This window comes from Schistocerca serialis, chromosome 5, assembly GCF_023864345.2.
Source record: "Schistocerca serialis cubense isolate TAMUIC-IGC-003099 chromosome 5, iqSchSeri2.2, whole genome shotgun sequence".
NCBI lineage: Eukaryota > Metazoa > Arthropoda > Insecta > Orthoptera > Acrididae > Schistocerca > Schistocerca serialis.
The window spans coordinates 367,001,924-367,026,654 of record NC_064642.1 but is presented as its reverse complement, the minus strand read 5'-3'; the positions used below and the strand labels follow the sequence as shown (position 1 = coordinate 367,026,654).

General features: G+C 40.5%; 1 protein-coding gene across 1 annotated transcript in view; it reads right to left on the bottom strand.

The window, feature by feature from the left end:
* Positions 1 to 24,406, bottom strand: part of LOC126480866 (armadillo repeat-containing protein 6 homolog) — an 88,088-nt gene extending 63,682 nt beyond the window's left edge. Inside the window, exon 1 of the mRNA XM_050104244.1 lies at positions 24,182 to 24,406. Coding sequence (XP_049960201.1) covers positions 24,182 to 24,298 — 117 coding nt within the window. The 5' untranslated portion in view covers positions 24,299 to 24,406. The remainder of the gene's footprint in view (positions 1 to 24,181) is intronic.
* Between the last annotated feature and the right edge of the window lie 325 nt (positions 24,407 to 24,731).

The following is a 24,731-nucleotide window of genomic DNA, read 5'->3' as shown; positions in this document are numbered from 1 at the left end:
CCCTGCAGCACGGGAAGCCAGCATCCGTTTATCTTAACGCTTCCCTCTTTCTTGTTGAAACTGTTTGCGTGTTTTTGTATTTCTACAGCTTCTCTGAACAAGAGTTTGTGATAGTGCTTCTCTACAACCAGCACTTCCTTGTCGGTGAATTTTATTACATGGTCAGCCTCACTCAGTGCGTGCTCTGCCATGGCCGATTTCTCCACCTGCCCCAACCTGCACTGTCACTTATGTTCTTTGATCCTGGTGTTGCTTGATCGTCCAGTCATTCCGACAAACTTTTCCGCATGTGCATGGTATATTCCCGACATTGCAAGTGGATCCCTTTTCTCCTTTGCCGATCTAAGACACTCTTTGATCTTCCTTGTCAGTTTGAAAGTCGTCTTAATGCCATGTTTGAGCAATATACGGCCGATTCTGTCCGTCACTCAGGCAATATATGGCAGAAAGGCCGTACCAGACATTTCTTTTTCTGATTCCTTACTTTGCAGAGTGTTTGGCTCTGTTACACTTCTAATATAATTTGTGGTGTACCCATTGCTCATCAGAACACACAGAACACATTCCAAGTGTTGCATTTCATGTCTGAGGTGCTGCGGCTCACATATTCGTCCTGCTCGCATTACAAGTGTATTAATCATGCCTCTTTTCTGGCTCGGGTGATGGTTTGATAGTTTGTGCAGGTATTGGTCTGTGTGTGCCAACACGGAGAGACTTGGCAAGAACAGGTCAGGAACTTTTGGACATTTTCTATCAACTAATTAGCAGAATACATCGAGATGACTGGGACAAGATCAACAGCATCACTCACAGGACCATGCAGAATGAACTCGAGTGCTGCACCGAGTGACAGAAGAAAAAGATAAAAGACGCTCGAAGTAAACCGACAAGGCGATTCCCGACATGTCACACACAGTGGTCAACCTCACTGAACAAGAATGGACCAAAGAGGAAGTGTCTGTTCTTCAAAAAGGAGGAAATTTCGCTATCATCTCAAGAACTATACCTATGGAGGACATCATTGCCAACACCGAAGCGGCCATTCAGACCCTTCCTTCACTAATGGCAAAGGAAATACGCACTGAAACAGCCAGGATACTGTGCCGAGCGAAACCACCAGCTTGCAATCTGAAGAAAGAAGAGGTACAAGCCATTAAGAATCTCAAGACCAACTAGAGTATATTGGTACTGCCGGCCGATAAGGGGAATGCGACCATCGTAATGAAGACCGGAGATTATGAGCAAAAGATCCGAGACCTATTAGATCAGACGATGTACCGAAACTAAGCACAGATCTGACGCAGCATATCACATGGAATACGAATCGATTAATCAAGGCGTCTTCTCTGCCAGCGGACATACAGAGAAACCTGCGCAACACAAAAGCCCTACCACTTTGGCTGTATGGATTACCCAAAATCCATAAGAACAACGTACCACTGAGACCGATTGTTAGCGCTCTTGGCTCACCAACATATAAACTGGCAAAACACTTGGCCTCTCTGCTCCAGTCACATGTGGGGAAAACCAACACATACATAAACGACTTGGGACATTTCACTGAGAAGCTGAAGAAAATGAAACTTGAACCAAATGACATCCTGGTCAGCTTTGATGTTGTTTCTTTGTTTACAAAAGTGCCACTCAGTGACACTCTGGAGCATATCAGTTCCTTTTTCCCGCATGACATCACAAAGCTCTTCCATGCATGTCTCACCATGAGCTACTTCACATGGAATGGCGATTTCTACGAACAGCTGGAAGGTGTCGCCATGGATAGTCCTCTTAGTCCAGTGGTGGCCAACTTCTTCATGGAACAGTTCGAAGCACTGGCACTGGACTTGGTGACTTGCAAACTTAAGGTGTGGTACAGATATGTCGATGATACTTTTGTTGTGTGGAGCCATGGTGAAGAACAGCTCGGTGGCTTCCTCAGACACTTGAACTGCCTCCATGCCAACATAAAATTTACCATGGAAGCAGAAAAGAACAAAAAACTGCCATACCTAGATGTGCTGGTCACAAGGGATGGCAAAAACCTGGGACACAGTGTATATTTAAAACTGACACACACAGACCGATACCTGCACAAACTATCAAACCACCACCCGATTCAGAAAAGAGGCATGATTAATACACTCGTAATGAGAGCAGATCGAATATGTGAGCCGTAGCACCTCAGATGTGAAATGCAACACCTGGAAAGTGTTCTGATAAACAGTGGGTACACCACAATTTATATTAGAACTGTAACAGAGCCAAACACTCGGTGAAGTAAGGAATCAGAAAAAGAAATGTCGGGTACGGCCTTTCCGCCATACATTCCCAGAGTGACGGACAGAATCGGCCGTATATTGCGCAAACACGGCATAAAGACAATTTTCAAACCACCAAGGAAGATCAAAGAGTGTCTTGGATCGGCAAAGGAGAAAAGGGATCCACTTGCAATGTCGGGAATATACCGTATACCATGCACATGCGGAAAAGTTTATGTCGGAATGACTGGACAATCAATCAACACCAGGATCAAAGAACATAAGCAACATTGCAGGTTGGGGCATGTGAAGAAATCGGCCATGGCAGAGCATGCACTGAGTGAGACCGACCACGTAATAAAATTTGCCAACACGGAAGTTCTGGCTGTAGAGAAGCACTATCACACACGCTTTTTCAGAGAAGCTGTAGAAATACAAAAACACGTGAACAGTTTCAACAAGAAAGAGGAAAGCGTTAAGGTAAACGGATCCTGGCTTCCCTTATTGCAGCGAACGACCGTCACAGGTAGCAAGAGGAGGACTGCACCGGAAATGACCGTGGAGAAGCCCTCAGACGTTGGCATGCCAGGTACATACAGTCTGTGGCCGCGAGCTTGGCTCCAGTTCACCACCGGCAATGGAGGGTGAAGCTTTGACAATGCCAGCCACTCGTGCTGGCATAACGTCAGTAAAATCATTAGATGAACATCGGCCAAAGAACCTGAAACAGAAGGCAATAGGCTTTACAAAACTGGTACTCGCATCATCAGCAGGTATGTCTATGTTACAGCCATATTTTTACAGTCATCCAAGACTTTTGGCACTGTTGACCATAAAATATCACTTAACAGACTAGAAGTGCTAGGTATAAGACTAATAGGTGATGAATGGTCCAGTCATATCTGGTAAATAGAGTGTAAAATCAAACAATGAAATATCTGGTATGCCAGCAACCTGCATAGTTCTTTCTCCTTCTCTCCTCTCCCTAGCTCCCATCCCCTCAGCACACAGCACAGCACCCCCCCCCCCCCTCCCCCACGCACATAATAGCACCCCACAGCCCACTATCCTGTCCCCATCATATCCCTTCACATTCCTATAGGCACCACCAGCGTTCCCCCCCACCCCTACCTTGTGATAACATCCTCTCCTTGCCCCACCCCTCTTCTTTGCCCCTCAGTAAAGAAGACTGTATACCTCAGACACAGCCACATTCGGGCCTTACTGGCCAGAGATGACAGTAGTAGCATGTGTGTGGGAAGGGCGCACTCTTGCCTCTGACAAAGGATAATATCTAACAGCCTTTTATCAAAGAACTTGCCTGTCATTCAATGTCACCTCCATGTCGTAAATTGGGTGTACAAGGCAGAGAGCGCTCACGCTTCAGGTAATGCCAAATTTTCTGTAAAACAATTACCAGGCTAACATCACATCAAAATAAGTGCTTCTTAGGATTAATTCTGTTCTTAATATATGTCAATGACTTTCCAAGCAATATAAGACACAGAGAAGAACATTACAGTCACGGAAAAAATATTACGACTTCCAGTTGAGAAAGCAAATTAAACCCTAAGTATGTTTACAATTGGGCAGTATGGACTAAATTATCGTTAATATAAAGAAAACAAATAGCACGAGTTTCATTATACATCTACAGACAGAGCAGAAAACACAAAACTTTTAGGGATTAATATCAGCAGCACATTATGTTCTTAGGTTCCTCCCATCCATCTGTACTACCTTGCGTATTGTTGTCAAATACCACTCCCATGTACACTCAGTTCTTAGCTATGAGATTCTTTTCTGGGAATCAACTGCACATAAACTGCAGGCAGGGCCCATAAAAAAATAGTAGTCAGCCTCATTATCAGGAAATGTTCTACACAACTGGGCATCTCCACTGCACTGAGTGAGTTAATCTACCGTTTGTTATGCACATCCAGAAAAAAAACTCTACACAGCATTTTATCACAGATTAAAAGTCTAAAATTACTGAAATTCTCTGGGGTATTATACCACATCTCCTGACAGTATGAGATTATGGACTGAAGGAAAGTGAAGTATACCAGATTTTATATCACCTATGCCTGACAACATTGACATTGCAAATAAAGATACATTTAGGCATTTTAACAGTTCTGTGGTATGATCCAACAACTGAATTTGTTATCAAGTTGAATTTAATGCTGTTAACCTTGCCCATCTGCTTATTATGCACTGCTCAAAATAAAAAAGCATAAGAAACTTCCTGGCAGATTAAAACTGTGTGCCTGACCGAGACTCGAACTCGGGACCTTTGCCTTTCGCGGGCAAGTGCTCTACCAACTGAGCTACCGAATCACGACTCACGCACGGTACCCACAGCTTTACTTCTGCCAGTATCTCGTCCCCCCCGTCCCGAGTTTGGGTCTCGGACGGGCACACAGTTTTAATCTGCCAGAAAGTTTCATATCAGCACACACTCCGCTGCAGAGTGAAAATCTCATTCTGGAAAAAAGCATAAGTTTGAAAATTGGCTCAGTAGTATCTACAACCTTTCTCCTCAATGGTGCAAAAGCATGGTGCCCTGCAACTCACCCTCAGACTGAGCAACACTTCAAACTGCAAGATGTCAAAACATGTGAAAAATGGCCACAGCTCAGACGTTCATGTGAGGTTTAAGGTGGGTTAATAATGTCATATTGGGACTAAATTTCACCATTATGGATATGTCACATGACTGGAAGGTCATCACAACTCTTATCCGCATTTCACCCTTTCTTTTGACACCTCTGCAATCGAGTTCAAAACAATGACGTTCAGCATTTGAGTCATGTGGTTTTCTTATGTATGGCTGAGGAAAATATTTCAGACACAACACCGCTCAGAATCGACATGAAAAGCTCTCAGGTGATGACAAAGGGCATCAACATAACCACACCTTCCCTGGGGGCATTGATTCTCACACCTTCTGCAGTCGAAAACAACAGTTGACAGTGCGATGAGCAACAGTATGATGTTCTTCGCAACATTCAACACTGCTGACACCCCTGGACAATTCAACCCTACATTAAGATATTGTGGAGCTGCAAATCCATCAAATGTAATCTGACCCCCTTGGTTGTAGCGCGGCCAAAATTTTTTGCTCTGGTGTATGGTGTGGAACCACTAGGGAACATTCAAAAGCACTCGACGAAATCTGAATGTGATCAGAAGCAGTAAAGAGTGTTTATGCTTTTTCAGCCATCCTGTTTGGTGCCCTCCTGTGGCTATGGAGGGGTGCAATATTGAGATATGCACAAATAAAACAGCAAAGGGTCCCTCTAACAACCCCCAGCTCAGCAACAACACCCTTGGTGCCCCCCCACATACACCTTTGTTGAGCATGTTAAAAATGTACCTGTCAGAGATACCCATTCAGCTGAGTGGTGCCTCGGGGCTGCTCTAACGCCACAGGGCATGCAATCCCTTTGACACCCCTTAGGTGGGGTTGCCTGCCTTCAGGCACTAGAGCAGCCAAGAGACACCTCTTAGTTGAATGGGTCTCGGAGTCTCTGACAGCATCATTTGTAATGTACTCAACAAAGATGCATGGGTGGCATTGAGAGTGTTGCCAAACTAGGAGGAGGAGGAGGGGGTCTTATGGGGACTCTCTGCCTTATTATTCATGAACATCTCAGTGTAGCATACCTCCGTAAAACAGGAAAAAGCTTAAATACCATTTGCAGCTTCAGACATTTCAAATTTTGACAAACACTTTGAAATCGCCCCAACTGGTTCCACCTTGTATACCACAGCAAAATATTGTGGTCGCACTACACACTAAAGAGGTTAGTTCACATTCAATGAGGTTGCAGCCCCATCATGTCCTTAGAGTAGGGTTGAATCGTCCATGGGATATCAGCAGCGTCAAATATTGTTGAGAACATCGTTCTGCTCTCATCGCACTCCAGAATGTCATTCTCAACTGCAAAAGGTGTGGGAATCAAAGCCCCAATGAAAGGGGTCTTTTACTGACACCCTTTTATGCCACCTCCTGAGGGCTTTCATGGCATTTCTTTGCGGCAGTGTGTCTGAAACGTTTTCCTTGGCCACGCATTAAAAAATCAAGTGATTACAACTCTGGAGGTCACGATTCTGAGCTCCACAGCAGATGTAGAAAAGGGGGTAAAATGTGGGAAAAGTGATGTGTAACAACCTTCCAATCATATGACATGTCTACAATGGTGTTTGGTAGAATTACTGTGAAATTTTGTGCCAATGTGACATCAATAACCCACCTTAAACCTTCTGATCTATGGCCTTTCTTTTTTCACACATTTTTGACGTCTTGCTGTTTGAAGTGTTGGCCAGTTGCAGGTAGTCATGTCTCTGCACCATTACAGAGGAAGGCTGTAGGCACCTATGAGCCAAATTTCAAATGTTTCAGAAAAGTGACAACTTCTATTTTTTATTAGTGTATTTTAGACATACACTAGGAAACATCTTAGAAATTCTGAACTGTATGTAGTTTATGCCTTCAACATTTAGCAAGGAAGTATTGGTTAAATACCATTAACTGTTATCAATGAAAAGTTCATTAACAGCACTTTCTAAAACTGTACTTTCTTGGCAATGGGAAGTCCTTAGTGGGATATAAATAATTTAAGGATTAAAGATAACAATGAACCAAATCGTAGAGGGGCAGAGTTGTCCATAGGCACATAAACAAGACCAATAACGTTGATAGCTTTTGCACAAACCCTTCTTCACAACTATAAAGTACACATACACATGCAGAGCTACACTGTCCCAGATGAAAACAATTTGCTGGCAATGCAGCTCAACTGGGCTGAAGGATAGTGTCAGGTGAAGTGGCACGGGGAGAATGGAATCTGTAGACGGGCTCCCTTGGGATCAAAGATGATTTGCCTGTTAAATCAGCTACAGTGAACTCAGAGAATCTTGTTCCTCATAGATCAGATAGAGAAAAGATTAATATGATTTTAGTAAACTGCAGGAGCATGCAAGGAAAGGTCCCAGAATTAGTATCGCTTACTGAAGGTTATAATGAACAGATAGTATTGGGAACAGAAAGCAGGTTGAAACCATACGTCAACGACAACGAAATCCTAATTTCAGATAGGAATGTTTATCGTAAGGATAGGTTAGTCTCCAATTATGGCGGCGTTTTTATTGCAGTAAAAACCTGAATAAAATCTAGCAAAGTTATCACAGATTCCGAATGTGAATTATCTGGGTATAACTGAGTATCAAAGAACAGTCAAAAATGGTGATCAGATGCTTCTACAGGCCACCTGTGTCAGGATCTGTAGTTGTAGAGCACTTGAGACAGAACTTGCAGATCATTATTAGTAATTTTCCTGATCATGCCATTGTAATAGGGGTTGACTTCAACTTAAGAGGTTTAGATTGGATTGGGAGTGTTATGCTATCAAAACTGGTGCCAGAGACAAGTATTCATGTGGCATTGTTCTGAACGTCTTATCAAAAAATCCCCTTGAGCATGTAGCAGTTCTGCCTACTTTATTTTCTTCATTTGTTGTCCACGGTGTCGGCGTACTGCATTGCTACACTGGCTGAAAAATGGGTTGTGGATTCCAACACTGACTACTGTAAATAATTTAGCCGACAGGTGCACAGTTGCGTTTCACAGTACTTTAATTTCACTTTTCACAACCCCCTAATAATACACAGTTATATGGTCAGTGCACTATCGTTAAACTTTTGATAAGCATCATTAATAGTTTGCAGGCAAACCTCCACATACTGCTACAATAGTTTACTACTGAACATCTAAGAGCAGTAAAAACCTCACCACAAATTTCACAGTTCTTGAAGAATAGAAAGGTATTTATGTAACAGGCATTGTTATTGCTTTAACACAATTCCTATTGGTGTAACACTTATTTCACTCTTAAGTTGATACAATGTTGTCGTCATAATCAACACAGGTTCCTCGTCTGAAACTCGGTCGTGGACTGACTGTCTTGTGACTAAAAATACTTTAAAATTACTAGTATTTCATCTTTCAAATGTTTATAATTAGTATAGAATTTAAATTTGTTTATATGTCAGCAATATAATTCAAGTTAAAAAACAATTACTGATTTTGCCCTATAACGAAAGATACTAACTAGGCATAGTAAAAATAAATTACAAAATCAATTACATACATAAATCCCAGCACGAAATTAGATCTGGTGTTATATTCTTTAAAACTGAGGGCCAACTTTTCTCTTTTATGAAAATGCAGATTATATTCATGTATGCTAATGGTAAATAGTTCAAAGTAACAAAACGAATTTAAGGAGGCACATGGCAAAACAAGAGGGGAATTAAAATTATCCCAATTTGCTTCATCACAAGCAGATAGTTAGAGAACCAACTCGAGAGGGTAACATCTTAGACCTCCTGGCAACAAACAGACCTGAACTTACCAAATCAGTTAATGCAGAGGAAGGTATCAGTGATCATAAGGCTGCGACAGCATCTATGATGACGGGTCCTACAAGGAATGATGAGAAAGGTAGGAAGACATACCGGTATTTGCTCAGCAAGGGTGACAGGATACAAATTTCTGAATACCTCAGCAGTCAGCATCAAATATTCGTTGATGAGGATGAAGATGTGGAGAACAAATTGAAAAAATTCAAAGGCATCGTTCAATATGCCCTAGCTAAGTATGTTCCAAGTAATGTTTTAAGGGATGGGAAAAATCCACCATAGTTTAATAGCCACGTTAGAAAAGAGCTACATAAACAAAGAGTACTTCATCTCAAATTCAAGAGAAGTAAAAACCTAGCTGACAAACAAAACCTGAACGAAGCGAAAATGAGCGTAAGGAGAGCAAAGAGAGAAGTGTTCAATGATTTTAAAAGTAAGACATTGACAACCGACCTGAGTAAAAACCCGAAGACATTTTGGTCGTATGTAAAATCAGTAAGTGGGTCAAAATCATCTGTTCATTCTCTCAGCGGCCACACTGGCACCGAAACGGAAGATAAGAGAGAGACTGCCGAAATACTGAATTCGTCTTCAAAGTTGTTGCACCGCATAAGATCATAACACTGCCCCTTCTTTCAACCGTCATGCAAACATCAAAATGGCAGACATTGAGATAACCGATTGCAGAACTGAAAAGCAGCTACAATCGCTCAGTAGCGGAAAGGCATCAGGACTATATGAGATACCTATAAGATTCTATAAAGATCATGCAAAAGAACTTGCTCCCCTTCTAACAGTAATTTATCGTAGATCGCTTGAGCAATGAAAGATACCTAATGACTGGAAAAAATCGCAGGTCATTACCATTTTTAAGAAAGGCCATAAGCCAGATTCACACAATTATAGACTTATATCGTTGATGTCCAACTGCTGAAGAATTATGGAACATGTTTTATGCTCAAGAATTATGACATTTTTGGAAAATGAACATCTCCTCTATAAAAATCAACTTGGATTCCACAAACAGAGATCCTGCAAAACTCAGCTCGCTCTGTTCCTCCATGAGATCCACAGTGCAGTGGACAACGGCGTTCAGGTTGATGCCATGTTCCTTGATTTCAGTAAGGCATTTGACACCATTCCACATTGCCATTTAATGAAAAAAAAAATACGAGCTTAAGGAGTATTGGAACAGACTTGCGATTGGATTCAAGACTTTCTTGCAGACAGACCTTAACACGTCACTCTTAATAGAACAAAATCAACAGATGTAAAGGTAATATATGGAGTACCACAAGTACCACATAGGACCGTTGCTGTTCACAATATATATAAATGATCTAGTAGAAATATAATAGAGGGAAACATTCCACGTGGGAAAAATTATATATAAAAACAAAGATGAGGTGACTTACCGAACGAAAGCGCTGGCAGGTCGATAGACACACAAACAAACACAAACATACACACAAAATTCAAGCTTTCGCAACAAACTGTTGCCTCATCAGGAAAGAGGGAAGGAGAGGGGAAGACGAAAGGAAGTGGGTTTTAAGGGAGAGGGTAAGGAGTCATTCCAATCCCGGGAGCGGAAAGACTTACCTTAGGGGGAAAAAAGGACAGGTATACACTCGCACTCACGCACATATCCATCCACACATACAGACACAAGCAGACATATTTTCTGCTTGTGTCTGTATGTGTGGATGGATATGTGCGTGAGTGCGAGTGTATACCTGTCCTTTTTTCCCCCTAAGGTAAGTCTTTCCGATCTAGTAGAAAGCATCAGATGCTCTTTAAGGCTATTCGCAGATGATGCAATTGTCTATACCAAAGAAGCAACACCAGAAGATAGTAAGAATTTGCAAAACAACCTGCAGAGAACTGATGATTGGTGCAGGCTCTTGTAGTTGACCCTTAATGTAAATAAATGTAACATATTGCACATACATAACAAAATAAATCCACTATTGTACAGCTACACTATTGATGACAAACAATTGGAGACAGCACCTCCCGTAAAACATCTAGGCATTACTATCCAGAGCAACCTTAAGTGGAATGACCACATAAAACAGACAGTGGGAAAAGCAGACACCAGACTCAGATTCATTGGAAGACTCTTAAGGAAACGTAACTTATCCATGAAAGAAGTGGCTTATAAGGCACTTGTTTGCCTGATTCTTAAGTATTGTTCATCTATCTGGGATCCCTATCAAGTAGGACTGATAGAAGAGATAGAGAAGACCGAATGAAGAGCGGCGTGTTTTGTCATGGGATCACTCAGTTGGCAAGAGAGCATTACGGAGATGCTAAACAAACTCCACTGGCAGACGTTACAAGAGAGACATTGTGCATCACGGAGAATGTTACTATTGAAATTTTGGGACAGCACTTTTGAGGAGTAGTCAGACAACACATTACTTGCCCCCCCCCCCCCCCCCGCACATACAATACAGAGGCTTACCAACAATCATTCTTCCCACGCACTATTCGCAAGTGGAACAGGGTTGGACAGATCAGATAGTGGTACCGAACATACCCTCCGCCACACACCATTAGGTGCTTGCAGACTATGATGTAGGTGTAGATGAGAGTCAGGGAAAAGTGGCTGATGGATAGGGGGGAGAGAGACGGCAGATGCACAGGATAAGAATGTGGCATCAACCAGCTTGTTCTGGCTGCAGGCCGGGAAGTTGTGAGCAGCACACAATCACATGGAGAGTAAAAATGGAAATGTCGTGTGGCTAGGGCCTCCCGTCGGGTAGACCGTGAATTGGGGAAGGGAGGTAGAAGAGAGGACGAGGAGAAACTGAGGAGATGAGGGTAACAGCACGGGATGAGTGAAGTTACGATCATGGGATGCATGTGGATGTGAATGTGGGGCAAGGGCTAGGGGAGATTTGAATCCAGGAAGATTAAGGGATTGCAAGGACAATTCCCACTTTTGCAATTCAGAAAAGCTGGTATGGGGGAGGAAGAATTCAGATAGTATGGGCTGTAAATTAGCTAATGAAATTGTTGTGCTCAGCAGCTTGTTTCACTAATGGTTGGTCAGCTTTGCTCCTTGTCACGGTTTGGCAGTTATTCTGGTGGACAATAAGTTGATGCATAACCACACAAAATGCAGAAATTACACCACAGCTGGTACGTAGCATAAAAGCTTTCACAGGTGCCCCTGCCTCTGATAGGATAGGATAAGCCTGTTTATGAAAGTGCAGTAAGATGTTCTGGGTGAAAGCATCAGACAGGTTTAGAGCCTGGGCCTCCCATGGGGATAGAACCCATGTGGCAATAGAACCCATGAGGCAAGGGGTTGGGAGTAAGTGTGACATAAAGATGGAAGATTAAAGTTTAAGTCCCACTGACAGCACAGTCATGAGAATTGGAGTACAAGCTCAGAATACAAAAAAAATGGGGAAGGAAATTGGTTGTGCCCTTTTAAAGGGAACCATACTGGCATTTGCCTGGAGCCATTTACGGAAATCACAGAAAACCTAAATCTGGACAGCCAGATGCTGATCTGAACTGTCATCCTCTTGAAAGTGCATCCAGTGTGCTGACCAATGCACCATCTCACTCGGTCATAGGATGGACTAGAGCATACCTTAGACTGAGTGGGCAGTGGAATATTATTTTGGGAAGGAATGGGGAGGATTGTGGCACAATAATCAGTAGATGAAACACTAGAGAAGGAGATGGTTATGTAGTTCCCATCTAGGATGATAATGGGTTGTGAGAGGAGTGCTCTTTTGCAGTGAACTCTAGAGGGGCAGATAGAGGATTAGGGAAATAAACCGGGTGATCAAAAAGTCAGTATAAATTTGAAAACTGAATAAATCACAGAATAATGTAGATAGAGAGGTACAAATTGACACACATGCTTGGAATGACATGGGGTTTTATTAGAACCAAAAAAATACAAAAGTTCAAAAAAATGTCTGACAGATGGCGCTTCATCTGATCAGAATAGCAACAATTACCATAACAGAGTAAGACAAAGCAAAGATGATGTTCTTTACAGGAAATGCTCAATATGTCCACCATCATTCCTCAACAATAGCTGTAGTCGAGAAATAATGTTGTGAACAGCACTGTAAAGCATGTCCGGAGTTATGGTGAGGCACTGGCGTCGGATGTTGTCTTTCAGCATCCCTAGAGATGTCGGTCGATCACGATACACTTGCGACTTCAGGTAACCCCAAAGCCAATAATCGCACGGACTGAGGTCTGGGGACCTGGGAGGCCAAGCATGACGAAAGTGGCGGCTGAGCACACGATCACCACCAAACGACGTGAGCAAGAGATCTTTCATGCGTCTAGTAATATGGGGTGGTTCAAATAAAACCCCATGACATACCATGCATGTGTGTCAATTTTTACCTCTCTATCTACATTATTCTGTGGTTTATTAAGTTTTCAAATTTATACTGACTTTGATCACCCGTTATAAATATCATATATGCAATTAGTTTGCAGGATAGGTTAGCACGCACCATCCATGAGTGGGCAGACTGCAAGGAAGAGATTTTTTTAGTGTAGATGGGATGTAAATTATCAAAATGCAGCACTGTTGATGGTTAGTGGGCTTCATAGCAACAAAGTTTTGGACAGCGGTATCAGAGAAGTGGAGGAAATGCCAAGGCAGGCGGCACGCAGGGCTGAGGAGACCAGGTAAAGAGGACAGAAAATAAGATGTTGGGGCTGTGGAGGAAAGTGGATAGACTGTCTTGGTCTTAAGTCCAGATCATGGAGATATCATCAATGAACATGAACCAGACAAAGGGTTTTAGATTTGGATGGTTAAAAAGATTTCCTCTAGATGGCACAAAAACAAGTTGGCACAGAAGGATGCCCTGTGAGTGCCCATGGCTGTTGTGACATTCGCCTGACTTATTTCTTCGTTGATAGTCCTCAGTGTCGACGTACCGCACTGTTATGCTGGCTGAAAACTGTGGGGGTGGAAGTTCAACACTGACTACTGTAAATGATGTAGCTGACAGTTGCACAATTGTGTTTCAGTTCTTTACCTTCACTGTTCACAACCCATCAATAATACACAATTATATGGCCAGTTCACCATTGGCAAATGTTGATAAGCCTCATTAATACGTTGCAGGCAACATCAGCATACTGCTACAATAGTTTGCTGTTGAACATCTATGAGCAGTAAAAACCTAACCACACAGTTCTTACAGAATAATACAGTACATATGACACTATTCTTCAAATAAATTAAACAGAGATTTTCATTAATTATTCTAACACACACCCTATTTTTGTTACACTTATTCCACTGTTAAGTTGATGCATTGTTGTTAATCTAACCAATATGTGTTTCACATCTGACAATAGGCCGTGGACTGACTGTCTTGGGACCAAAAATCGGTGCTTAATATATCCTCACAATAATATGCACTGAAACTATACATTTTTAGATGTTTAAGTTACAGAAATTATAATTAAAACATAACTCATTCAAATAACTGAATACGTCGAAAAATTCCTTCTTTTTAGGTTAGGCTGAATTACTTGTTTAAATAATGAAATTAACAGATATAGTTATACATACAATACTTTTGACAAACCCGGTAATTACTTTGGAATTAATCAAGGACTGGCTTTGCTAATACGTTTTCGAATAGAGCCAAAAATACTTTAAGAATCCTATTAGTTCTTCTTCCATATGTTAATAATTAGTACAGAATTTATATTTGTTTTTAAGTCAACAATAGAATCTAAGTCACAAAACAACTACTGATTTCATCCTGTAATGATTTGTAGCAAAAGATATTAAGCAGGAAAGGTCAATATAAATTTGTAAATTAATTACATACACAAAACTAAGCACAAAATTAACCTGGTGCTATATTCCTTAGGACTGAGGGCCAACCTTTCTCTTTTATCGACATGCAGATTATACTCATGTATGTTGATGGTAATTAGGCAAAAATGAAAATAAAATGAATTTAAGAAGGCAGACGGAAAAACAACAGAGGAAGTAAAGAGATCCTCGCTTGCCTTGTCACACTGTGCTGTGAACATGTTTGTATATCTTTGATGCCAAAGAGATGTGTAAGGCTACAGTTTGCCAGAGGTATAAAAAATTTGGTGGTTTGTTTGGAGTTGGTATGATCTTGAAAGGGGTAGTGATTGAGATAGTGTTCAACAGTGCAAGGGTATGGGTATGGGGGACCTTGTATAGGGATGTGGTGTCAACAGTGATAAGCAGATATTCATGAGGTAATGGGGTGGGGATGACTTTGAGATGGTAAAAATAAGTGGTTTGCAACGTGTTGGAGTTGGTCAACAAGAGATGATATTCTTTCCATGGGCACACAGTGAGCACCTAAAATGGGGCATCCAGAACCGTTAGGTTTATGAAATTTTGGGAAGTATGTAGAAGGTGAGTGTGTGTGCAGCACATCTCCATTTCAGTTCCTGAAACTCAAATCTTACGCAATTATTTGTCTTTACTTCTCTCTTCTTGTTATGCCTGATAAACATCTTTTCATTACTCACTGAGCTATCCTCAGTTTTTTAATTGTTTGCACATTTAATGCCAATTTTTCTCTTCCATAACTTGCTACCGGCAGTATATCTTGGTTATATGGTTTCCATTTAAAGCACATTGGAATTTTACTTCTTAATACAGGTTTCATTTCTCAAATGGACTCCAAACTATTTTTAATCTCCTATTTATTTCTTTAAGTGTCCATCTAATTGTTTTCACTTGTCTTCAGTATACAAATCTTTCAACTATGTCTATAACTTCAGAAAATCCAAGATGGAATAACAACAACATGAATTAAGATAAACTGCTATTTGCCACACAGAGGAAGTGCTGAGTAGCAATTCCAAATATGGAGGAAGACTTTATCAATAGCTTAATCTAATTTTAAATGGGCCTGTCTACTGATTACTGCCTCCTCTACGTGGTGAGTAGCAATCTATCCTGAATCATATTGTTGTTATTTCTATAACTTCATAATCAATAATACTGATGTGACATGATTTTGTTCCTACTATAATTAGTCTTTGGGCCCACTGTAATAATTGCTCTGTTCACATCCTTCACCCTTTGCCGAGCTTACTCTGAATATGAAACAAAATATGTTATCCACAAATCAAAGGCAGTATACATAACACCTATCTGTGTGTGTTCCTCTCTCATTCCAGTTTAACGATTTGAAGACCCTTTCCAAGGTTGTTGAAAATAGTACTGGTGAAATGGAATCATCATGCCTAAATTTCTTTCTCAACTTTTAAATCTCTTGATGTAATCAAATGGAAGCTACAGCATTCTTGTAAATATTCTCCAAAACACTGATGTAGACAGATTCTATTCCTTGGTACTCATAAAGAGCTGTCAGCAGAGATTTTATAGTGACAGAATCAAATGCCTTTTCATATTCTAAACCACATATTAAGAGGTAACTGACATTCATTATTTTCTTGATAATCAATGAATGGGTTCATTGCACTATGTACACTTCTACAGCCTCCTCATTATTTTGGCTACTTGACGTCTGGAGTTTTTCCTCAATCAGTAAGAATTTGTGTAAAAAATCTTGTCTACAACTGACAAGAAACTAGCTGGCCTGTAGTTCTTTGTGTCTTCCCTGCTCCCTTTATTGTGGATTACAACAATTATAGCATTATTTCAACTATCTGGTATCACCTGCTCACACAAACATTTTGTGAATAACTGTGCCAATTTTATTTGACTATCTCCTGGCTCCTGCTTTTTTTTATCATTTCTACAGGTATCGTACCATCCCCAGGCACTATTTCTCTTTCCAGGTGCTCAACTGCATCCCAAGTTTCTTCTGGAAACACATCCGGAATCCATTCATTCTCGCAGTCTATTATTAAAGTCTTCATTAAGACCCAACAGTCGAGGAGGTAGGAAAGTACTCTAAAGTCTTAATAAAGATATCCCAGCACTTTGCAGTGTCTTACAGCCCTACGGTAAAACTTGATCTCTAACTAAAAGATCACGTGGTCACCATGAAAGTTGGTAAATATTCACTCTGAAATATGTGATAAACACACACACATCCATTCTATGAAGTGTTCTATGAAGCAACAGATACTACTCAGTGAAGAAGGCTACTGACAACTAGTAGTGAACTACACTGAAGCGCCAATGAAACCAGTATAAGTACGCACATTCAAATACAGAAATATGTGAACAGGCAGAATATGGAACTGAAGTCGGCAATGCCTATAAAAGACAACAAGTGTCCAGTGCAGTTGTTAGATCAGTTACTGCTGCTACAATGGCAAGTTATCAAGATTTAAGTGAGTTTGAACATGGTGTTATAGTCGTGGCATGAGCGATGTGGGACAGCATCTCCGAGGTAGCGATGAAGTGGAGATTTTCCCATATGACAATTTCATGAGTGTACCGTGAATACAAGACTCTGGTAAAACATCAAATCTCCAACATTGCTGTGGCCAAAACAAGATCCAGCAAGAACAGGACCAACAACTGAAGAGAAATGTTCAACATGACAGAACTGCAAATTGCTACAGATTTCAATACTGGGCCATCAAAAAGTGTCAGCATCAGAACCATTCACTGAAACATCATTGACATGGGCTTTTGGAACAAAAGGCCGACTCGTGTACCCCTGATGACTGCATGACACAAAGCTTTACGCCTCACCTGGAGCTGTCAACAGTGACATTGGACTGTTGATGACTGGAAACATGTTGCCTGGTCGGACGACTCTCATCTGAAATTGTATCGAGCAGATGGATGTGTACGGATAGTGAGACAAACTCATGAATCCGTGGACAGTGCATGTCCACAGGGGACTGTTCAAGCTGGTGGAGGTTCTGTAACAGTTTGGGGCGTGTGCAGTTGGAGTAATATGGGACCCCTGATACGTCTACATATGATTGTGACAGGTGACACAATGTAAGCATCCTGTCTGATCACCTGCATCCATTCATGTCCATTGTGCAGTCTGACGGACTTGGACAATTCCAGTACGACAATGTGTCACCCCAAACATCCAGAATTGCTACAGAGTGACTTCAGGAACACCCTTCTGAGTTTAAACACTTCTGCTGATCACCAAACTCCACAGACATGAACATTGTTGAGCATATATGGGATTCCTTGCAACATGCTGTTCAGAAGAGATCACCACCAACTCCTACTCTAACAGATTTATGGACAGCCCTGCAGGATTCATGGTGTGAATTCCCTTCAGCACTACTTCAGACATTAGTCGAGCACATGTCACATCATGTTGCTGCGCTTCAGCACACCCGCAGTGGCCCTACACGATATCAGCCAGGTGTACCAATTTCTTCTGCTCTTCAGTGTAGTTTCTGCACTACCATGCTAATTCGGTTGTTTCCTGTTGACGTACTATCATGTGACACATCTGTGACACTGGCAGTCAGCTTAGAGCAGAGTTGTGATTTAGTAGTTTCAACACATTTTACAGCAATGTCCACGTAATACAGCTTTCTATTTTGAGGTTCAGGCCTTTCTATGTTCAAATCTTCTAATCAAAACTACTTCAACATGCTCAGCAGTTATCATAATATAAAATGTATCTGCCAGAAAGGCCTTGTATTTGACCTATTTTACGATCATCTACTTCTGTCCCCTTTTCCAGTCACATCATAACTCTCACTTGCACAACAATCCGTGTTCTACTAATCAACTATTGGCTCCAGCCTTGTTAACTTAGCACCACCCAAACTGACTATCAGAAAAACATGCAGCTGTGCTCACAGGGAAAATGTAGACGATTGTAAAGAAAGGTGATGTCCAAAATATTTTACATTATGGAGACTGTCATGCACATCTTCGCAGTTTTGCTGAGATGATTTGAACACTGAAAGCCAATGACAAGAGCATCGAAAATCATAATACATTGCTGTGTTAAGTAAATATTATTGTAAAGTGTATTGAATGTTATTAAGCTACAATGATTTGACGTAACATCCTGTACCTCACATACACAGAGAAATGAACAATAAAATTAAAGGGTTCACTGAAATTATTGCAATAAACACAAGTCTGGCTGCTTCCTGGTTTATTTAGATACTGAGTTCTACTGTAGCTTGTCTGATGGCATTCAAGTACAGTCATCACTGCAGTTCATCTTAGGCTTAAAAGACAAGGTGATAGCCACAGTCATTATAGAAAATTCTACTTTCAGTTGACTTTCACCACAATAGATAACAAGAACATAAATGATGCTATTCTAGAAATACTACCCTTTAGCCAAAAATACCCTGCTGTATACTACACTCATTACAGCAGTGAAACAGAGTGTGTACAGGCCGACTACCCTTAATATCTCCATTTACCAGTAACATATCAACTATGTGCTGTAATCACATTTCAGAAGTAATCATAACAACGATGCACGAATATATAAACACATGTGCATGTATGATTTTATCGATGGCCTTTCAGTCCATAAACTAAAAGTTACTCATTCGACTATCAAACTTTTTTTTGATAGATGCAGCAACTTAATTAACCCACCTCCTCCTCCAATAAACTAATGTTATTCAATGCTCCACACTCCAAATTACCAGATTAGCCAGCTGGGTAATATGCCACAGTTCTATTCCTTCTGCTTGTACTTGCAAGTGCATGAACATGTCATTCACATGCCTTATATTTTTAGTGCCAGCCGTGCTGAAGACAGTCTTTGGTGTCCTTCCCACTGCATCTATCCATCCCTAATGTATGTCTCCTCAAGATGTGCAGTACCAGATCCTTGGTCTGTTGTAACTGCACCCCTAGACGATTGTAAGTGGCCCATAATACCTGGTATTCATTACAAACTTCATCAAGTATAACCATCTTCTGCACTTCCTACTGGATCTCCGCAAAGGCCTCATCCAGTGTCCAATACATATTTCTTAACACCCAGGTGCTGAACATCACTTTTAATGTCCACTAGTGATCTCTCAAGATAACATTTTCCTGCCAGCTGAGCAGGACTCCACCATCAAGTAGTCACAACTTGGAACACACTGAAATGGTCAAATATGTCCAACTCATGGAGGAATGAAGCAGCCTAAGCTGCAAGTGGGTCTTCACGGCCAGCCGAATAATATGTAGGTATGCCGTAGCCTTATTTCTGCAGCTGAGTGATGAAACAGCGCTGGTTCAAGCTGATGCCAAGCCATGAGAAAACAATGCTGCATTCTGTTGTTGGTGGCTGGACATAATGATACATGGTGTAGCACAAAGTGAAATTTCCACAGTCGAGTACTGGAAAGGACAATGCCTCCGTCAGCAATACACCTGGCTGGGGGCAGTATAAAGGCTACTGGTTTGGCCAACAAAATTTTTCTGCATCCTGCATTCAACTGGCCAGTCATTGGTCAAATGTAGATGCAGACAACAATGGTTCTCATGAAGCAATGTCATTTACTTGATGAAGCTACTTGTCTATAAATCAGCAGTCAGTCCTGATAGTTCTGGTCTTTGAATGGGATCTGCTAGGGCAAACCATTCAGTGAGTGCCATTGCCTGACACAGCAGCCAGTCTTTATGACAATTTCTAAATACCATCAGTGGTAATGATATCGTACATTGAACTGGTTATTTTTGCAATCCATTGCTTGCTCTCATTTTCTATCAACAGTTCTCATTTCAACACATGAAAAGTGCAAGTTTGCTTTTGTTCTACAGTATTACTTTTATAAATGTCTGAAGATGGCCTTGTAAGCCGAAAACAGGTTAACATAATAAAAGGAACACTGCAGAACAAAAGTAAATGTCTGATGATGGCCTTGTAAGCTGAAAACCAGTTAACACAATGAAAGTGAAAATAATACTGTAAAACAAAAGCAAACTTGTGCTTTTAATTTATTATAATGTTGCTCTACCAAGAAACAATGGAAGATTCATTTAACATACTCCTCATTTCATTTATACATCAGGGCTAATTTGCATGGCTCTGTATAATTTGAGGCTAGTTCTCTGTGTGTTAAGAATTTTATATTATTTTGCATTGTGATATTTACAAATATAAATATGCTTCTGTTTTGCTACATAAAATCAATACTGTAACCACAACAGCCCAAATACTTAATTGCGGCAGTGTGCAGTTGTCAATTGCTCCTTTTGTTCAAGGTTTTTTTCTTGAGCAGATGATTACTTTAGTTTTCTTTGTGTATATAATGATTAAAATGATTTTTTTCAAAAAAGAAAGAGAAATCTCTTATCTCTCTCAAATCATTTATTTAAATAATTATGGATGAGAAGCCTAGTGTATTCTATAAAAGTCAACTCACCAAGCAGTCACAGGACAACACACACAAAATAAAACTTCATTCACTACTACTGACCAGATAAAAGTTTACCATGTACTAAGCATTCCATTTCCCATTCCACCCGCAAATGGGGCAAGGAAAATATGATTATATAGTACATACTTCCGTACAAGCTCTCATTTCTCTTATCTCATCTCTTTCCTTCTCGTTCCATCCGGTAAGTCTTCCATGACCTGGGGTTCTGGGTGACCTTCCCCAATGGTCCCCCTTTTCCTAAATCTCTCCAGCCATTTTCCTTCACCCCTCTTCCTTCCCCTTCAACTCTTCTGCTGGAAAAAGGAGCCATTGGTTCCGAAAGCTTGCATAAGTTAAACCCTTTGGTGTGTGTGCGTGTGTGTTTTCTCCTGCCGCCACTTGGTCAGTGGAGTTTTTTTATCTATTCCCCACATTATATTGTCAAAAATTGATTATTTTCAAAATAAATATAAGATGTACCAATTTTTTACATAATACATATACAACAAGTTGAATTATTATTAATACTATTCCTGACATTTCCAAAAGCCTCAGAGAAATAATACAAATAAATAAAAACAAAACTAAAGGCTATCATTGCTTTCTGGAAACAGTACAAACACTTTCTTAAAAAGAGTATGGTTCCTTCTGAAATACCAACACCAACTGGGGAACTGAAATTCATACTGAAAATCTTGGAATCGGTAGTCAACAGATTAATGCAGATAAACTGAAGGATGATTCTACACAGACATTTTAACTTTGGCTTTGCAATGGATTTAAAACAAAATAATCTCTTGTCAATCTTGAACTTGAAACCAACAATAAAAACAGTAACACACATTCCAAAAACTTAATTCACTACTATTGACCAGACAGAAGTTTACCTTATACTACTGCTAAGCATTCCCTTTCCCATTACACTCCACAAGTGGAGCAAGGGAAATACAATTGTAGGCCTACATGTACTTCTGTACAAGCCCTCATTTCTATTATCTTGTACTCACAGTCCTTACACGAACTGACATGTTGGTGGCAGCAGGATTACGCTGCAGTCTGTCACAAATGCTGGTTCTCTGAAGTTTCTCAATAAAGATTCATGAGAAATCCTTCTTCATGCCATGGAATCCCATTTGAGTTTACAGAGTGTTTACCTAATACTTATGTGGCAATCAAACCCACCAGTAACAAATCAGGCAGTATGCCTCTGTAGGGTCTCAATGTCTTCCTTCAAACCGACCTGATTGTTTTCTAACTTATTTGCATTAATTTACATTTTTACACATTTAGAGCCAAGCTGTTGCCTATCATACCAAAAAAATACTGTCCAAGTCATCTTCCTATAGACAACTAACATCGACACTTTCCCGTACTGTACAGTGTCATAGAAACAGTTGTCGCTGCTCTCCCTAGTCATCAGATCATTTATACATGTGCAAAACAAGAGCAGCCCTATCACACTTCCTTGTTGCAGTCCACACAGTACCTTTGTCTGCAACGAATATTCGCCATCCAGGACGGCGTACTGGGTCCTATTACTTATGAGTTCTTTGACAGTCTCACATATCTGAGAACCTATTCAGCATACTCGGATCTCTGTTAAGTCCACAATGTAGCACTGTGTTAACCATTTTCCAGAAATCTAGGAATATAGGGCCTGGTGTCGCCCTTCATCCGTGGTTTATATGATACACAGAAGTCACCTACGGATTTTTCTAGTCGCTTGGGACTTTTCATTGTGTGAGGGAATCACAATAAATCCCACCCAAGTATGTGGCCAGTGTTGAGGAGTACTCTCTCTAAAACTGAATTGGGATTCCATCTGGGCTCTTTGGGAACAAAAAAAACCTTACTCTCAATCTGGAAAGTCAAAAGCACTCCTAATTTCATTCAAGAACCAAGATGAGGAGACAATAATTTAATCATGATCACAGTATGACATTCAAATAACTGAGTTCAGACAACCAAAAGTAGTGGAGGTGACAAAATATGATATTTTAAGATGAGACCCAACAGAAAGCAAATAATACAATGAAAATGGATGGTAAGCAAATGGGGTCTAGTGTAGCAGGGGATACAACCCGTCGGCTTTGGACAATGACGTCACAAGTCGCCAGAGAGCAGTTTACCATTTTCGCTTTTGCTGTTATGTTTCAGTTTCGTTTTTTTACTGATTGCTTAATAAAGTAGATCTGTTTATTCTATCTCGTGAGATTTTTTTTTTAAAAGCCAAAAAACACTTATCAGCTACTGAAGGGAGCTACAACACTAAGAAGAATCGCTTCTCGTTTGGCGACTTGTGACGTCATAGTCCAAAGCCGACGGGTTGTATCCCCTGCTACACTAGTTCCAACAAATGTGCTGATGGTGTCCTGGCTACTACTGTTTCATCAAAGGGACAATGCTAGGAAGGTCTATTGTGAAAGAGGATTTGAACAATCTGTTGCTGTAACTTCAAAAACAAGGGACCCTCAAGGTGAAGAAACATATGGCGATTCTAACATGAATAGGAAATCTTAGACGTGTGGACATATTGACCTGTAGTACAGCATGAGATTAGGTTTAGAGGTGACCTACTGGTTGGAAGTTTGCTACGAGGCACAAACTGTTTCAGTTAATCCAAAAAATTATCTTCCTCAAATTAAAAAAGGAGGGCCTGTGAAACTAAAACTGTACGTCTATGCCAATTCCTGCACCTAGGGCAATGAGAGGTTGCTTTAACTAACAACCACAAGGCCAGGAAAGACCTTTCACAGTTATAAAACAGTATTCTTACTGCTACTATCACTTTTTTTTAACGAGGCTCACATTCATTTCCTTGTTAGAAAAACCATATAATACATTTAAAACTGCAGGAAGGGCGTGTTTCATATTTTTCTCTAAACGCATTCTATACTTGTAAACCTTGGGTTAAAACCCTGGAGTCGGGTATCAGTAATTTACTGGCCCAAAGATCACTTTACAATGATACAGTAACTGTCAGCTTAATACATTCAAGTCATATATACTGATACATGAATACACACAGGTATTTGCTGAGAAAAGTGAAGGACAGGTGGCCGGTCGGTACAAAGGTAACAGTTTATTTCACTATAGATTGGAAAAACACAACATTTACTTCAATAACACTGTATATTTACTTCAATAACACTGTATAGTGTGCTCTGACAACTGGAAATGGCACTTATAACATTCTTACTGCCTATACAGCGGCATGGCAATACCTGAGCTTCGAATTCCTGTACAGCAGATTCAATAGCTTCCTCCGGTGACATTGAAAATTCTTGGATATTCTCCTTCACCACATCGTTAAAGGTTTCTTGCGATATTACTCTCACCATTTTCGTATTGTTTAGTAAAGAACTTGTATATTTAAAAATTTTCAGTTTCTCCCAAACATAACAACAAAACACAGTTTGACGCAAACGCAGAAGAAAAAGAGATGCATCTCTGACCAGAGATTTTGGTGAAAACGTAAAGCCGGATTTCCATACGTATGATTGCCTACAAGTGCACGTGCATCACCCCATCATCACCCCGTTTCAAACATAAGGAAAAACCCTACTTGCCCTCTGTCATGGCAACCGACCCGTTACTTTAAGCTATGATAAGCGTGTAACTTTCTTGCATGAACATAAGACCCATATTCACGAATAAACTAAACAAAAAACCTAGTAAAGAATGCACTTCTACGTTTAAAATGCGACATAATCCTTCACACGAGAGAAAATATCATAAAATAAGTAAAAACTGCAACGTCATGTGTTAGTCTTA